At 42.9% G+C, this 19,083-nt stretch overlaps 1 protein-coding gene across 4 annotated transcripts in view; it reads right to left on the bottom strand.

The window, feature by feature from the left end:
• LOC138748521 (BTB/POZ domain-containing protein 7-like) overlaps positions 1–19,083 on the bottom strand; it is a 77,263-nt gene that overhangs the window by 11,488 nt on the left and 46,692 nt on the right. For all 4 annotated transcript variants that reach the window (XM_069908870.1, XM_069908872.1, XM_069908869.1 and 1 more), the window contains 4 exons: positions 13,850–13,993; positions 10,388–10,574; positions 6,910–7,088; positions 4,712–5,080 (listed from right to left, as the gene is read on the bottom strand). In XM_069908870.1, the coding sequence (XP_069764971.1) occupies positions 4,712–5,080; positions 6,910–7,088; positions 10,388–10,574; positions 13,850–13,993 (879 nt within the window). The remainder of the gene's footprint in view (positions 1–4,711; positions 5,081–6,909; positions 7,089–10,387; positions 10,575–13,849; positions 13,994–19,083) is intronic.

Here is a 19,083-nt window from a genome sequence, read left to right as displayed (position 1 = left end):
CAGCATTACCTAAAAACCACCAACAAATCCACCAACAAATGAAGCGTGTCAACCTGGAGAGATCTATGGATTTGGACCTCAAGGTCTCTCTGTTATTGCACACTGTGAAGGTATCCTACCATTAACCATGTAGCTGCCATTTTTCTGCCAACTCTGCATCCTGTCTATATGCTGGTGTAACCTGTGACAAACTTCAACATAGCCCCTCCAACCTTCCTATCATTCTCAAACTTACTGACCCATCCCTCTACCTCTTCGCCTAGGTCGTTAATTTAAAAAAAAATTTCACAATGAGTAGGGCTCCTAGAACAGATTTCTGCAGAACTCTACTCGTCACTGACCTCTAGGTAGAATACTTCCCATTCACTACTGCGACTCTGCTTTCTATAGGCAAGCCAATTCTGAATAAACACAGCCAAGATTCCATGATCCTAAGGCTCATGACTTTCTAAACGAGTCTCCCAAGGGGGACCTTGTCAAATGCCTCACTAAAATCTATATCCACACCTACCGCCCTACCTTCATCAATTTCTTTTGTTACCCTCTCAAAAAACAATTAGGCCTGTGAGGTACTCTCACAGGGCTGTGCAGACTGTCCAAGAGGAGGCTGTACTTCTCTAAATGGTTGTAAATCCTGTTCTTAAGAAGCCTCTGCAAGTTTCCCCACCACTGGTCCAATATTCCCAGAATTCTCCCCAATACCTTTTTTTAAATAAGGGAACCACATGTGCCATTCTCCAATCCTCCAGCGTCTTCCCTGTGGCCAAAGAGGATGCAAAGATCTTCACCAACACCGCTCCCCTTCTCATAGCAAACTTGGGTATATCTCGTCTGGTCCTGGGGACTTATCAATCCTAACGTTTTTAAAAATGGCCAGCACTTCCTCTTTCTTAATCTCAACATGGTCCAGCGCACAGAAGTATTCTATTCTGACCTCACCTTGACTCAGGCCCTTTTCTCTGAAGCAAAGTATTCATTTAAGACCTCCCCAGCCTCCTCCGCCCCCCCAGGCACATGTCACCTGCTTTATAGCTTCACTCTCGACGTAGAAATGGTTTTCCCTAATCCTACCTACCAAGGCCTTCCTTTGCCCCCTTCTAGCACGTCTGTCTTTTCTTAAGTTCCTTCCAGTCTACCATACAATTCTCATGACCCCTTCCAAAATCTAATGTATGCTTCCTTTCCCCTGTCACTATAGCTCTCCTCCCCTTCTTAGCCGAAGGTACAGACTCTGTGCCAGAGATCTGACAACTATGACTTGCCCCTCCCAACAGTACCAAAAACATTATACTTATTGTTGAGAAAATGGCCATTCCCCTTCCCTCCCCTAACATCACCCAGTTACCTGCCTTCTGGGTGTAACTTTCCTTATAGCTTACGCCTATTATTCCTCTCTGCCTTCTGAATGATCTGGAGTTCATCCAGCTCCACTTTCCTTACATGATCTGTCAGGAGATGCAGCTGGATGCACATCTGGCAGGTGTAGTCATCAAGCACAATTGTGCTCTCCAAACTTTGCCACTTTCTGCAACCAGACCATTCCACTGCACTAGTTGCCATCTCCACTACCTACTCTTAGCTACTCCGCAAAGATCTGACCTGTTGCACATCCTCAGCCTCTCGAGCCAACCTCTAAATCCCCTCTCCTAAACTGGGCCACTCACACAATGGCCGCTCCGCTTGAGCTTCCCTTCATTTTATATGCTGCAATCTCTATCTGTAGGCTAGACCACAACCAATCTTTGTTCCACTTGCCTTTTAAACACTCCTGAAACAAAAGCCCAGCGCCTGACACTCACCAGTTGCCGAGATGCATCATATTGCGGTCACTAGAGATATTAAATAAAATCACAGAAAGCAATATACCAAAAAAACCCAGAGATCTTCCTCCTAAGTAACATAAAAAACAAAGAATTTGGACTCGATTTGGATGGAGCACAAAAAAGATTTGTTAAGATAGCTCTAGCCGTAGCAAAAAAATGTATTATGTCAGCCTGAAAATTAGAAGATAACTTGAGAATACAACAATGGTATATAGAAATGAATAAATGTATTCCATTAGAAAAAATAACCTATAATTTAAGAAATAACATCACAATATTCGAACAAATATGGGAGCCATACATGAAACACAATAGAGGAAACCTACCGGGGACATCTACCACCTAAAATGACAGAAGGAGAAGGAAATGAAAAGAATTGACTCAGTGGAATTTCTTGTTTATTTTTATTGGGTGACAACATTGTTTGACGGGTTTAATGCATCTTAGATTCTGTACTTTAAATGAATGGGAGGGGAGGTAGGGAGGGTGGGATGGGAAGAGGGAGGGGGGGGAGAAAACGACACTGTACCTATTTGAAAAGAAAAATGTGTGTATCTTGATCAATGTGGTTTAGTGTGAAAAATAAAAAATTTTAAAAAAAATAATATTGCGGTCACTAGTTTGAAAGGCAGCTTCTATTAGTGACGTGGCGGTACAGCATTTATGATCCAAGGTCTACCTCCAATCTGAAAACACGTTCCCCTTTGTGAAACTCCACAGTGGATCAAGTGTTAAGCGCTGTGGCAATATACTATAACAATTATATTTGCACAACAACGTTTGAATGCTGCTTACCGAATTTTGAACTGAACAAATGAAATTCCACTTCACATTTAGAGTAAATAACACAGCATCCCCTCTGTCAATCAATTTATATCCCTACCCTACTGCTGATGGAAGCAGTCTTTCCTCTTGACTGTCTGCAGAATCGTCTTTGATTCAAAAGAAATCAATTCTACTTATCCAATGGTTTCTCATAGCTACAGTTTTCTAGCCAGGACTAGAAAACTCTCTTCAGGGTAATCACATCTTTCCTGTAAGGTAGCTTCCCCGATCAGGTCGCCGTAACCAGGAGAATGAGGCACACAGCACTCCAGCTGTGGCCCATCCCCTGCTGCAACGTGACCTCCCTGCGTTTCTATTCCTTGTCTCAGCTAAGAGGGGGAGAGCAGAATTTGTGCCTTTTTCCATCCACTCGCAGATTTGTTCTACTGAAATCTATGGCCACTCTTTGCTCCTCGTTTCCCTCCTCTGGGTCCCTTCCAAGACTAGTCTTCCAAGATGCAACCCTGCCAAAGATTCAATGGGATTACAAGTGTTCTGCTTCCACACTTACAGGGAGTCCCCGGGTTACGAACGTCCAACTTATACTTATGAACAAATTATGCCCCCAATTCACACATGCACATAATGTTATCTCATGAATGCCCCTTCCGGGTACACAAGACATTAATGAAATGGAAGTGTCAACTTTTAATCGTGACCTTTTTTTCTATCTAAACTGTTTCAAGAACCGATTAATTTTTTTTTTAAACAGTACATTTTTTTTTAACAAACATTTGACTGACGCTAAATAAGAACTGCATGTACCTGTTCCGACCCATCTACAAATTAGTCTTAAAGACAGGCGTAGGAGCAGATCTCGTTCGTAACCCACGTAACCCTATATTTCAACACCTTTGATCATCAGTCAGGCAGGATCTCAAATCTTTCCTCAATGATGCTGGCCTTCCCATGAATTTCCTCATCCACCCATGAGGGCTGATGGGAGTCGCAGCTCAGCGCAACACTCCCCCCATCATGTCCATGACCATCATGACTTAAGTCTGCTCACTCCACACAGACACCAGAGTTCCTGCTTTTATTCTTTGAGGCAGTGTCGCCGTGCTTCCCCAACCAGGTTAATGCAATTTGGTAGTAAGAGTCTGCCAGGTGGAGATGGGTGTAGATTAATGCCCAAGTGTGCCCTGCTGCTTGCAAAAGAATGCAGAGGGTTATAAATATTTAGAGATTGAGGGGCCACATGACTTCCTTTGCTGGGCAGCCCCAGCCGAGCCAATAAATTTCCAATAGGCTGGAGTTCCCCCAGATTGGGTGACATGCAAGAAAGATGCCCGAGGAAAGGGGAACCTGGTTATGTGATTTGCTCACATAATGATGCAGGTATTAATGCTGATAGGATAATGCTTGACACATGGGGAAGAATGAGTTTTTTGATTGGTCACGTCAGATTGCAGCAGGTATGCAAACCCATGTAATTGTATGTTTAGGGAGCTTCTGTATCCCCCACAGAAAGGAAGTGGCAATCAACCTTCTCCCAAACTTATCAATAATAATGGAGTATTAGAAAACTAGAGTGTTCGAGTCCTTTTTTAAAAAAAAACAGAACGATTGCTGAAGAATTGAGCACTGTCGTGGACCTGGACAAAGTTTTTGGGGGGGGGGTTGAAAAGTTATCATCCACAGTAACCAGGAGAATGAGGTTACTGTACAGTAGAATAGATAGCATTGACAGCTCCCTCTCTCTTCCCCCCCCCACCCATCAATGTGATCTACCAGGATCGTTGTCTGAAGAGGGCATATTAGGACCCCTTCTACCCCACTTACAGCATCTTTCAAATGCTCCCATCAGGAAAGAGATCCAGGAGGATCAGAGCCAGCACCACCGGGCTGAGGAACAGCTTCTTCCCACAGGCAGTGAGAATGGTGAACGACCAAAGGAACCACTCGCTCTCACCATCCGAGACTCTCATTTAGTAAATAATACTTATTAATTTGTATATATGAATAGGACTGGAGAATGCTATTTCGTCGGGTTGTACTTATGCAATCAGATGACTATAAACTGCACCTGACACCCTACCCCAGTCCCATTTGGTTTCAATTACCTGTTCCTCGAGTAGAGGGTGGTCATCACTGGGCTCCTCACAACTAATTGCCCTGATGGAAGCTTGAACCGCCTGCTCCGAGGTCCGAGAAGCAGAATACGACTGCAGGTTCGTACGCAAAGCACGGCATGAGGTAGGCTGACCATCTTCTTTCTTTTCACCAGACTGTGCTCGTTCTCTCCGGGGTGATGGAGGGGGATGGTAGGGAGGGGGTGGGGGAGGAAGCGGGGGGCTGAAATTCCTGAAGGGGTCCAAGTTCTGGATGCTGGTCTCCTTCATCGGGGTGGCTCGACGGGAGTTTGGCTGTCGTTTCCCAAAAACTGGACTGTCGATGCTCAGGTGTTCATTCGGAAAGTACACGGTGGGATACTGAAATGGAAAGAGGACAAGATGGCAACTTAGTCACGTAGTAAAGAGCTAATTGTAGTCAACCTGAAATAAAGACAGATGGTGGAAATACACAGATCATTCAACATCAAGAAAGCCAACACTTCAAACCATTCTTCAGAACCATAGAGCATTACAGCAAAGAATCAGGGCATTCGGCCCTTCTAGACCGTGCTCAACTATTATTCTGCCTCGTCCCAATGACCTGCACCTAGTCCATCAAACTTCAATCCATGTACCTGTCCAAATTTTTCTTAAATGTTAAATGCTAAAATTGAGCCCGCACTTACCACACCCCTTTAATTTTTTTCTTTCATCCTGAACTCATGTCATCTGTTTTGTATCTCACCTACTCAGTGGAAAAAGCCTATCTGCTTTTACTCTAGCCCTTGTAATTTTGTATACCTCTATCAAATCTCCTCTCTACACTCCAGGGAATCAAGTCCTAACTAGTTTAACCTTTCCTCAGTTCCTCAAGTCCCAGCAACACCCCAGTAAATCTTCTCGGCACTCCTTCAACCCTATTGATATCTTTCTTGTAGTTAGGTGACCAAAATTGCACAATACTCCAAATTTGGATTCACCAATGTCTTATAGAACCTTACCGTAACATCCCACCTCCTATCGAAGGCCAATAGGCCAAAAGCTCTCCTTACAACCCTACCTGTGATGCCACTTTCAGGGAATCATGTATCTTGCTGCAACCAATCATGTATTTTTGTGTTTAAAAAAACTCCAATCGTTCTCACCAAATTACCTCAGGACTAAAAGAGAAGATAATGAGATAAAGGGTTAACGCAGAGCAGTTAAAAATTTGAGATGGACAGGAAGTCCAGAATAAGAGAACCCAATGGAACAAGAGTTGGCCTTGTGGTGCCTCAAGCCTGCTTGATTATGGACAATTTTATCTTAGCCTCTTCCCAATTTTCTGTTGTTCCCGCAGGCAAAAGGAGGGTGAAATAACACTGATCACATGAGGAAAAGCAGGGGTCTTGGGGCATTCACCCAAGAATCAAATGGCCTACTTTTGAACTAAAGCCACATGAAATTAGGAGGATGTCACCCAGAGATCAGGGCGAGTAACTCGGTTCCAAATCAGCTCTGCTTTTGGATAGCACTCAAGAAGAAGAGAGAGCTGGCAAATCGCCCCACTCTTATTTCTCTTTCACGGCTTGTGGGGAAGCTGGAGAAGGATGTGAAGAGAGGAAAGGTGAAAAAGGGCAACATAATAAAATCATCAAATCTTCATAAGGGGTGGGGGGGGGGGGTGGCAGGAGGATAAAATGGTGGGAGATCATAGAAAATCCAAAACAGCAAGAGTACATCATAAAATGATTAACATTTCAAAAACAGAAAATTAATATTGTGACAACAACATTCTTTTGATCTGGTTTGATCAAATTAGTGCAAAAGCATGACCCACTCATAGGCAACGAACATCTCAAACACAAGTCAGAATGTTCAGGTGAGTGTAAGGAAGAAATTCAAAGGCTTTTTAAAAAAAAACAACTGATAATATAATTCAGCAGATGTAACAAATAAAGTGGTCAATTAAACAGAAAATTTGCTACATCCACCTCATCAGAAGTCAATTATGCAGTTTCTTCCAATCAACAACAGTTCTGTGGCCACACACAAGAAAACACAATTTTAAAACTTAATTATTCAAGTTGCACAATTTCAATTACATTTTGCCCCATTTAATCAGATGGTTCCCCACTATAAAACTCCCAATCGTTTATCCACTCTGCAGACACCTCAACCCTTCAACCTGCCAAGCATAGCCCTTCTTCAATGAATGAAACAATTACCTTCAATAATTCAGTGGTGGCATCAGGGAGGCCAAACTCTCTGACCACACGCAAATAGACCGCCTGGGTAACGGCAGCACCCGCACCAATGTTTAAAGCGTATGCCCGCTGAACCTGGTCACTGTGCCAGATCTCTCTGAGCCGCCGAAACATGGCCTTGGCAACGTCTACCTGGGGCACTAGAGAAAGAAAGAAAATGAAACAAGAAAAAAAATTAAAATACAACAGTATTTATAAATGCAGCACTAGAATTTTTCAAAATTGTATTTATATACACACACACACACACAGATAAACAGTGCAAAGTCTATGAATATTTGTAGTGTCAGACTTGTTTGTGTACCTTCTAGCGTTAACCATTTATAGCACCAATGTGCTTCTCAGAATCAGAATTTATTCAAGGTAGGACATACACAGTAAATGGTTGGGCACTGAGGAGTGCAGAGGAGCAAAGAGATCTGGGAATGCAGATACATTGCTCCCTGAAGGTGGTGTCGCAGGTGGATAGGGTTGTAAAGAAAGCTTTTGGCATCTTAGTCTTTATAAATCAAAGTATTGAGTATAGGAGTTGGGATGTTATGTCGAAGTTGTTCAGGATATTGGTGAGGCCTTAGAGGCTCTGATAGCTCAGTGGTTAGAGCGTTGGTCTTGTAAACCAGGGGTCATGAATTTGACGGGTGCTGGAGAAGTGGCGATTCTCTGCCTTCCTTACGGTAGACAAAGTTAAAGAATTATGTATGTTACATTATAAATATAGTATTACATGACAATAATGGAACCTCTACCAAATTTGGAATATTGTGTGCCGTTCTGGTCGCCAAACTACAGAAAATATATCAATAAGATTTGGCTGGATGTGTGAACAACGCAGAGGAAACACAGAAGCCAACATTTTGACCTGGAATAGGGTCTCATCTGCAATTAAAGAATTTGCTGTATTACCCAATGATACTGGGTCAGAGATGCTCCGTGCTGGATGGAAAAGGTCATTGTGAGCTAGTGGAGTTGTTCTAGTGAACCGGTGTGGACTCGAAAGGCCGACATGGCCTGTTTCCGCTCCGTAAATGGTTATATGGTTAAGATTATAAAAGAATGCAGAGAAAATTTACTAGGATGTTGCTGCCGGGTCTTCAGGAGTTAAGTTGCCTTGGCAAGATTAAACAGGTTAGGACTTTATTTAGAAGAATAAGGGGACATTTTTGACAGAGGTTTATAAGATTATGAGAAGTATACGTAATTTTTTTTTCAAATGTATACTATTTGGCATCTCATTATACCCTCTACTTAATAACATGTCTCAATCATCTCTCCTTGATATCACTGTGCATTTCTTTGCAGTTGTTATTGCAAGACTTCAAATTTTTTCTTGGTATTTGTCCAATTTCATATCCTTTTCATAAATGTCTCCAAGTAAAAATATTCTTGGATCCTTTGGTATCTTTATCTTCATAATTTGCCCTAATAATAAACTCAGTTCATTCCAGAACCTTCCCACTTTTTCACAAGACCACACTGAATGCACAAAAGTCCCCATTTCATTCATACATCGAAAACACTTAGTGGAATGATTAGGATTAAGTCCATTTAACTTATGTGGGGTAATAATACAATTGATGAAGAAAATTATACTGAACTATTTGATATCTAACATTTACTCCACATAATTTTCCGTCCACCTCTCCCATCTTATTCACTCCTCTTAATTAGCAATTTTTAATAACAATTAATGATTGTCTATGCTAATATTGTTGTATATTAAATGGTAGGTGTTTCTTTTCTTTTGGGTGGGGGGGGGGAATGGGGAGAAAAATATAAAAGTAATTAAAAAAAAATTATAAGGTATAGACAGAGTGGATGTGGGTAGGCTTTTTCCACAGATGGCGGGGGGGGGGGAAATAAATACAAGAGGTCATAGTTTTAAGCTGAAAAGGTTTAGGGAGAACACTGAGGGAAAGTTCTTCACTCAGAGTGAAAGGAGTTTGGAATCTGATGTGGTGAACGCGGGATCGATCTTGAGTTTTAAGAATAGATTGGATGGGAGAAATTTGGAGGATTATGAAATGGGAGTAGGTCAATGGGACCAGTAGAATAATGGTTGGCAAAGACTAGAAGGGCCAAATGGCCAGTTTTCTGAGCTGTAGTGTTCTATGGTTCAATTATCAAGAACAGATCACAAAATTCATTGTTTTGCTGCAGCATCATAATGTAAACATTTTATAAAATAAAAAAAATAGAGCAAGGAAAAGTCAAAGTGAGGCAGTGTCTGTGGTTCATTGTTTATTCAGGAATCTGATGGAAATGGGGGAGAAGCCATCCTTGAGCCACTGGATGCTCATCTTCAGGCCCCTGTACTTTTTTTAACCTGATGATAGTAGAGTGAAGAGGGAATGCCCTGGGTGGTGGGGGGTGGGGTGGGGGGGAGATCCTTGAGGATAGAGGCTGCTTTCTTAAGACTCCCCCTCTTGTAGATATCCTCGATGGAATGAAGACTGTTGCCCGTGATGGATCTCCCAGGGTTCCTCCCATTCTGTGGTTTGAGTGGCTTTCCTACCAGTCTTATCCCTCAATGCCTGGTAGCAGAAGGACCCTAAACTGTGGTCTTTCCATGTTGCTGGGCCAGGCCACAGGGCGACCAAGTCTCACAAAGTTGTTGGGTGAGATTCTGACCCAGTGTATATCAAGGATCAACAATATACAGTGCCCTCCATAATATTTGGGACTAAGACATTTTTTTATTCTATTAAAATCTGGAATGTGCACTTTAATCACCTGTGAATTGTTTGACTACAAATTTTAAACTATGGACCACATGGGCAAATAAAGGGAAAAAAATGTCTTGTCCCAAACATTATGGAGGGCTCAGTGTTTCCAAGTCAGGATGATGTGAAACTTGGAGGAGCTATTACTGGGAGAAGGAGGAGCGAGGTGACAGGTTTGGGTGATGCTATTGCAGGGCATCCAAAACGTGGTACAGTCTCCTGTGATCTATGAAAACCAAATGAGCAAGGGTAATAACCCTACAACATCAGAAAATAAAACTCCCAACAGTAGTGAACCTGCCTCAGTGTGGACACTTTGGGTGACAGGAGATAGGGAGGGGGTGGTTACTGCCACTTTATTGCTCTGGGAACCAGCGTTCAATCCTTTAATTCTGTGACCAAGTGGGTTTCTGCCAGGTACCCCAGTTCCCTCCCAGATCCCAAAGACTTCATGGTAAAATAATCGGACACTGCAAGTCATCCCTTAATGTGGTTAAGTGGCAAAAATAAAGGGTTGGTGGGCATACAATGGTCTGTGTTGTAGCAAGTAAATACGCAAATGTCAAGGATGGAAGTGGGAGTTTCCAGAGATAACTAAGCATCACTGGGGAGGAACACAAGAATTGCAGGTGCTGGCTGGAACCTTCAGCGAACAATGAGAAGCTGATGGAACTCAGGAGGTCAGGCAACAAGTCTCGATAAAGGATCCTGGCACTTACCAGGTACTTCATCAGAGAGAGTCGCAGAAACATTTTCATCACCTCCCTGGGGGGATCCAGAATTAAAATGAGAAAAGTCTGTCACACTTGAGTCAACCATGTAGAGGGTGTCTGGAACACTGGAGATCCGACTCATTCGAACCTTTTCCAAACTGGTCTGCTCTGACATCAGTTCATCCAGCACAATCTAAATAGAAATGAAGTAGGAAAAAAAAAATTAGGTTGCATTCAGACTTGCAAACAGACCAATTGGCAAATTCACAAGTCGACATTTTGGTGGAGGATCATGGAGAACAGTTATGATCACACTCAGTTCTTGTGTCCCAGTATAAAAAAAACAAGAGGATGGCATGCACAGAACTAGATATAGGACCAACATTAAGGACAGAATGAACAGAGAAGCTTTATCCAGAGAATGTATAACGAAAGCAACTGCAATCCTTTCTATACGGGCTTTGTAAAGAGACATGCTGACACTCAACACTTCATACTTAAGATACTTGAAGTATGGCATGGTTATCATAACTCAGTTGTAGCACCAACGACCGGGGTTCGAATCGGCAACATCTGTAAGGAGTTTGTACATTCTCCCTGTGGCTATGTGGGCTTTCTCTAGGTGCTCCTGGTTCCTCCCACTCTTCGAAACATACTGGAATTGTAGGTTAAATGGGTAGCACGGACTGGTGGACCAGGAGGGGTTGTTACCATGCTGTTTGCAACTCTCCAGATGGGCAAAGCGATCTTGTGGAGTGAAAGAGTTGGGGCGGGGGGGGATGGTCATCTCCTGGGTCCTGCTCAATATTTATACCTCATTCTTGTCATTAAAATAGATAGCCTGTTCATTGAAACACTGCTGCTATGGGAGGGTGCTATGAATACATTCCCATGTCATAACAACATCCATACTTCAAAAAGTACTTCACTGGTTGTAAAGCACTTTGGGATTTCCTGCAAGAGACAGGAAAAGTGCTGTGAAAATTCAAGCTTTTCTTTAATTACCTTGAACAGATGTGATATTTCCAGATGCAAAGGGGCCAAAGTAGCAACTAGGAATAGAAATTCCATCTGATATTTCATTCCATTGCTCAGCGAATTGAGAATGCACCAGAAATAACAGAATTGCTTTGAGTGCATTCCACCCATCCAATGTCAATTTGAATTCCATGGATTCCTGCAAGTTTTTCTGGAGAGTGGGTTATTGCTGTCCATTCAGCAATGTGAAGTCAGCCCAGATTTTAGAAATCTACAGCTTAAGAGAGGCAATTTGGGCCATCACCAAAGTAATTATTCTTTGAACGCCAATCCAATTGGATGCAATACTCTATTTTGTCCTACAAAGGCCAACCATTTCCCTCTCTCTCATACATATTTAATTCATTTTGGAAATTAACAAGTCAGGTTAGCTTGCAATTCAATAGCAAGGCCTTTGACAAGGTCCTGCATGAAAAGTTGGTCAAGAAGGGTCAGGATGAGGTAGTAAATTTCATTGGACGTTGGCTTTGTGGGAGAAGCCAGAGGTTGGTAGCAGATAACTGCCTCTCTGACTGGAGTCCTGTGACCAGTGGTGTGCTTCAGGGATCAGGGCTTGGTCCATTGTTGGCTGTCCTCTACAATGACAATGTGGTAAATTTGAGCAGATGACACAAGATTTGGTGGGGGGGGGGGGGGGTGCGGGAGGGGTGGAGTGGACAGTGAGGAAGGTATTCGAAGCTTACAGTGAGATCTGGACCAGCTGGAAAAAATGGGCTGCAAAATAGCAGATGGAATGCAAAGTGTGGAACTTAGGGAAGACATACCAGGATAGGACTTTCACAGTAAATGATAGGGTACCGTGGATGCAGGAGAACAGAAGAAACTGGGAATAAAGATACACAATTCCTTGAGTGGCGCCACAAGGAGATAGAGTTGTGAAGATAGATTTTGTTATATTAGCCTTTGAAGAACAGAACAGACTAGAATATAGAACACTACAGCACAGTGAAGGCCCTCGATGTTGCGCTGACCCATATGTTTATTCCTTCCTAAACTAAAAGTACTAAACCCTCCCTACCCCGAAACCCTCTATTTTTCTTCCAGCCATGTGCCTATCCAAGAGTCTCTCTTAAATGCCCCTAATGTTTGAGCCTCTACCACCATCCCTGGCAAGGCATTTCAGGCACCCACAACACTGTGTTTAAAAAAAAACTTACCCTGGATGTCGTTCCTAACTTCTCTCCCTTCACTTTGTACACATTTCCTCTGGTGTTTGCCATTCCAGCCTTGGGAAACAGGCGCTGACTGTCCACCCTATTTATGCCCCTCATTATCTCATAGACCTCTATTAAGTCTCCTCTCATCCTTCTATGGCCCAAAGAAAAAAGTCCCAGCTTTGCTATCCTGGCCTCATAAAACTTATTTTCCAATCTAAGAGGTGAGATGTTATTTTTAAGTCATACAAGACATTAGTGAAGCCAAATTTGGAGGATTGTATGCAGCTTTGGTTACCTACCTATGGGAAGCCATCAATAATATTGAAGAGTGCAGAGAAAATGCCAGAAGTTGCCAGGAGTAAATCGAATAGGTTAGGACATTATTCCCTGAAGGTTCAGAGAACGAGGGGGACATTTGATAGAGGCATTCAAAATTAGGGGTATAAATAGAGTAAACATAAGCAGGCTTTTCCCACTGATGTCAGATGAGACAAGAATGAGGACATGGGTACTGTGAAAGGTGAAATGTTGAAAGGGAACATTAATGGAATTACAGAGGGTCGTGAGTGTGCCAGCAGAAATGGTAGATGTTGGTTCTCTTTCAACATTTAAGAGAGGGCCTATGGTCCGGTCGTTAGGACTAGGTATAAAAATAGTTTGGCACGGACTAGAAGGTTCAAAGGGCCCATTTCTGTGCTGCAGTGTTCTATGGTTCTAATATAAACAATAACAGAGCCCTGAGAAAATGGACACACTTACAAAGGGCAAAATAAATCTGCACATAGATTAATCCTGAGGCGTAGGATCCACAGAACCCACCACCAATTTGCTTGCATCAAATCAGAGTTGACAAGCGGGAAAGTGAGGTGGGATGAACCCAGAGCTTTATTTACTGTCTTTTAATGCATCCAGTCTGTAATGAGGCTGGATAGCAGAAACCGTTTACCCATTAGCATTATGCGACGCTTACCCCCCCCCCCCCCCCCCCACCCCACCCCAGCAAATTCTCGACTCTGAAGGTGCAGATCTGCAGTGTTTTACACGGCTGCATTCTCCAACAGAATTCAAGCAACAGGCAAATAAAAAAATTGGGGAAAATAAACAGGTTAAAAAAAATACAGACGTTTAAAATTGGCGTCCCTCGCGGTTAATTTGCCAGTCATGCAACGTGCAACCTCAAGCAACCGGCAAATACTTATCCGGCATCTACCAATCCCCATCGGAGCCGGATACAGAGAGTTTTACTGTATAGCAAGTGGCCGTGTCAAATTACCTTGGCCTCCTCAATGTATGGGGAAAACAGGCGGGGTCTTGCACCGATACCAGAAGCCTTGAGGCAAAACCATGCCCTGGATTTCCTGCCCTCTGCAGGTGGTAGCATGTCCGATGGAGGAGAGCTGATCAGCGCTCTCTTCATCTGCAAGACAAAAATGGTGTGTCATCCTGACAAGTACACAAGAAACAATAGCGTAGATTTTAATTAAATGTAAACTGGAGTCAACCGGTACACCATTCTCATTTGCACTCAAAGGTTTGTCCTGTGGCGCTGTCACAGAAGTTTCAGCTATGGGAAGGGAACAGTTCAAAATGTCTGGGCTTTAGGTCAGGTTACTGACTTGCTCTTTGCTGCAAGGAAGCTTCGCAATGATTAGCCATGTTTAACTTGGTGAAAGCTGTAATTACACAGAAACAGGACTAGGATAGAGTATCTGTCCTAAATGGCCCATCTTCTTTCTTCAGCACCTACCTTCGCGTCTAGACTCAGCAGCAGGAAGAGAAAGTTCAAATCCCTCAGAAGGTCTCGATGACCAAAGCCTGAATATCCTTTCCCCTTTTAGGCACACAGTCCAAAATTGCATGTGCTACCCCAAATCAAGAATCAAAAGTCGGTAAAACCTCAACAAGAATAAGAACAAGTAGTAGGAGTAGGTCCATATAAAGCATGAAACAGGCCATTGTGTCCACCACATCTATGCTTCTCCTTTCTTTGGCTTGGCTTCGCAGACGAAGATTTGTGTACGTCCATGTCTGCTGCAGGCTCGTTGGTGACTGACAAGTCTTTTTTTTTTTTTTTTTTAATTTTTTTTTATTTTTCACACCATAAATCACATTAGCCATGATATACACAATTTCTTTTTCACACATATACAGTGACTTTTTCTCCCCCCCCCCTTTCCTCCCAAACCACCCCCCCACCCCCCCTCTCATCCATTTTAGGTATACAATCTAGGTTGCATTAATCCAGTCAGACAATGTTGTCATTCAACAAAATTACACCAGAAATTCTACTGAGTCCATTCTTTTCTTTCCTTCTCCTTCCATCAACTTAGGTAATGTTTGTCCCCGGTAGGTTTTCGCTATTGTATTTAATGTAAGGCTCCTATACTTGTTCGAATATTTCAATATTATTTCTTAACCAATATGTTATTTTTTCTAATGGAATACATTTATTCATTTAAATTTGGTAGTTTATTCCTTTTAATTTGGTTATGTATTCCATTAATATTTAAAGACATATAGTTCAGCGTAGCCCTTTTATATTTTGTTTATCTTCTCTTTCCGTTTTTCCATCATTACCTTTCCTCCTTTTCCATTTCTGTTTTCTTATTTTCAACTCTTTATAAGACAACATTCCTACAACATCCAACATTTTCCTTATTCTCCTATTTCTATCTTATTTATTCCCAATCTCCCATTCACCTCCTGAGTTGTCCTTTATCCCTTGTCGGACAACCACATCTCCCCTCTCCATTTGGATTTGCGAATCCACTCGCAAGCGTCAACTGATTTTGCAGTGACCGCTATTTCCCCCCACCCCGCCTCCCCCAGAAAAGATTTCACTTTTCATATGTCACAAAGGTCACTCTTTTAATTCCCTCCTTATTCTCTCTATTCCATTACCTTCCCTTATTAATTCTTGTCTATACTATCTATATTTTCCTCTAAGTACAGATACATTCACGTATGCTCCTTGTCTCTATTCACTCTTATACCTCTTTACCCGCATACATATCAATCGTGATCATTTTTACTCTCATTACCCGTCTTCATCCCTCAGTCTATTTTTGTCTTTACCCACATACATATCACTTGTGATCATCTTAACTCTCATTACCCGTCTTCCTCCCTCAGTCTATTTTTGTAATTGTTCTGCAAATTTTCGTGCTTCTTCTGGATCCGAGAATAGTCTGTTTTGTTGTCCTGGAATAAATATTTTCAATACCGCTGGATGCTTTAGTATAAATTTATACCCTTTCTTCCATAAAATCGCCTTTGCTGTATTGAACTCTTTTCTCTTCTTTAGGAGTTCAAAACTTATATCTGGATAAATGAAGATTTTTTGCCCTTTATACTCCAGTGGTTTGTTGCCCTCTCTTACTTTTTCCATTGTCTTCTCCAGTACCTTTTCTCTTGTAGTATATCTTAGGAATTTTACTACAATAGATCTTGGTTTTTGTTGTGGTTGTGGTTTAGAGGCCAATACTCTATGTGCCCTTTCTATTTCCAATTCTTGCTGTAGTTCTGGACATCCTAGGGTCTTAGGGATCCACTCTTTTATAAACTCCCTCATATTCTTGCCTTCTTCATCTTCCTTAAGGCCCACTATCTTTATGTTATTTCTTCTGTTATGGTTTTCCATTGTATCTATTTTTTGAGCTAGTAGTTCTTGTGTCTCTTTAGTTTTTTTTATTAGATTTCTCCAATTTCTTTTTTAAGTCTTCTACCTCCATTTCTGCTGCTACTGCCCGCTCTTCCATCTTGTCCATTTTCTTTCCCATTTCTGTTAAGGTCATCTCCATTTTATTTATTTTCTCTTCTGTGTTGTTTATTCTTTTTCTTAAATCCTTAAATTCCTGTGTTTGCCATTCTTTAAATGATTCCATGTATCCTCTAATAAGAGCAAGTATATCCTTTACCTTGCCTCTCTTTTCTTCTTCTATTTCACCATACTCTTCCTCTTCTTCTTCCTCTGGGTTGGCCATCTGTTGTTTCTTTGTTGCCCTTTCCTCCTCTTCTTTCTTGTTTCTGTTGTCTTCTGTGGTCTCTTCTTGCTGCAGGTGTTCTGCAGCTGTCGTTGCCGGCTGTGGAGATCGACTCCCCAGCTGGTCCCCCCTCCCGTCGGTGTGTTTTTTTTCATTCGCATCGCGCATGCGCGAAACTTCGCGCATGCGCGGTTGCGCACTTTTACTCGGCTCTGCGAGCCATTTTTGTAGTCCATTATTTACCGACCTGAGGGAGCGGGTTTCTCTCTCCGCAGCGGGCCTCTTCGGACAGGTAAGGCCTTCACCTTTTTCCTCCTTTGTCTTCTCTTCCTCTCTTCTTACCGTTGCTTTCGACTTTTCTTTTTTTTTTTTTTTTTTTGTCGCCATCTTCTTTCCACCTTTATACTCACTTTTCTGTAACTTTTATTTCTGTGCCTTTGTGTTTTCTCTTGTTTTTCCCGACTTTTCTGGAGAGGGCTGGAGTTCACCGTCCGGCCACTACTCCATCGCGTGACTCCTCCGGTGACTGACAAGTCTGATGCGGGACAGGCAAGCACGGTTGCAAGGGAAAATTGGTTGGTTGGGGTTGGTGTTGGGTTTTTGTCTTTTGTCAGTGAGGTGGGCTCTGCGGTCTTCTTCAAAGGAGGTTGCTGCCCATCGAACTGTGAGGCGCCAAGATGCACGGTTGGAGGCGAGATCAGCCCACTGGCGGTGGTCAATGGGGCAGGCACCAAGAGATTTCTTTAAGCAGTCCTTGTACCTCTTCTTTGGTGCACCTCTGTCTCGGTAGCCAGTGGAGAGTTCGCCATAGAACACGATCTTGGGAAGGCGATGGTCCTCCATTCTGGAGACGTGACCCACCCAGCGCAGTTGGGTCTTCAGCAGCATGGATTCGATGCTTGCGGACTCTGCAACTTCGATGTTGGTGATGAAGTCATTCTAATGAATGTTGAGGATGGAGCGGAGTCAGCGCTGATGGAAACGTTCTAGGAGTCGTAGGTGATGCCGGTAGAGGACCCATGATTCGGAGCCGAACAGGAGCGTGGGTATGACAACGGCTCTGGACATGCTGATCTTTGTGTGTTTCTTCAGGTGGTTGTTTTTCCAGACTCTTTTGTGTAGTCTTCCAAAGGCACTATTTGCCTTGGCGAGTCTGTTGTTTATCTCTTTGTCGATCCTTGCATCAGATGAAATGGTGCAGCCGAGGTAGGTAAACTGGTTGACCGTTTTGAGTTCTGTGTGCCCGATGGAGATGTGGGGGGGCTGGTGGTCATGGCTGATGGAGGACTTCAGTTTTCTTCAGGCTGACTTCCAGGCCAAACATTTTGGCAGTTTCCGCAAAACAGGACGTCAAGCGCTGGAGAGCTGGCTCTGAATGGGCAACTAAAGCGGCATCATCTGCAAAGAGTAGTTCTATGCTAACCCATGTATTAATCCCATCTTCCATCACTTGATTCATAGCCTTCTATCCCTGGTTGATTCAAGGGTTTGTCTATAATGTTGTCAGTGACTCGCCACTCACACTTACCCCTCATCGTCAATGTACAAACACTATCAGCCCCTTTTAACTGCCTACAGTCCAGGAAAAACTGACCTTGTCCCTCGACATGATTGAAACAATTTGTCCAAGGCAACATTCTGGTGAATCTCCTCTGCAACTCTAATAAATCCATCCCTTGAACCTACACTTTGACCCTCCACAAAATCACGGCCAATTGGATTTTGACCTCAACTCACTTTCCTGCCAGTTTCCCATGCCCGCCAGGGCAAATTCTGCCCAACTCAGCTTCTAATGTTCAACAGCTTCCACAGCAATTCAGGGTGAAGAATTCCAAGGTGACCAGCTATAGGATGCATATCATTAAGGTGGAAAGGGTGGAGAAAAGACTCATCAGAGTTGCCTGGACTGGAGGGATTGAGCTACAAGATTGGATGGGCTGACTCAAGTAAGGGGTGAGATTCTATAAAGGTTTATAAAATCAGGAGGGGCATAGCTAGGGTAAATATTCTCCATTTTCCTCAGGCAGGGGAGTCTTAAACTACATATTTTAGGTGACAAGGATAAGATTTAAAAGGGACCCAAGGAACCACCTCATCCACAGGGGTGGCAAGTATGTGAAACGAGCTGCCAGAAGTTGCAGAGTCAATTGTAATGTTTAAAAGACATGGACAGTAAAGTTTTAGGGGGATACGGGCCAAACACAGGCAAATGGGACTAGATTGGGTAGACAACTTGGACAGTGTGGACGAGCTGGGCAAAGGGCCATTTCTGTGCTATAAAACTATGACTCCTTCGAGTTGTTGACTTCAGGAAGGGAAAACCAGAGGCATATGATCCAGTGATCACTAAGGGATCAGAAGTGGAGAGGGTGAGCAAATTTAAGTTCTTGGAAGTCATCATCTCAGAGGATAATTTCTGGTCATTGGCTTGGCTTCGCGGACGAAGATTTATGGAGGGGTTTGAGGCTGACAAGTTCGATGCGGGACAGGCAGGCAAGGTAGCAGCGGTTGCAAGGGAAAATTG

The sequence above is a fragment of the Narcine bancroftii genome, chromosome 13 (assembly GCF_036971445.1).
Source record: "Narcine bancroftii isolate sNarBan1 chromosome 13, sNarBan1.hap1, whole genome shotgun sequence".
Classification (NCBI taxonomy): Eukaryota; Metazoa; Chordata; class Chondrichthyes; order Torpediniformes; family Narcinidae; genus Narcine; species Narcine bancroftii.
This window is presented reverse-complemented; position numbering and strand designations above follow the sequence as displayed.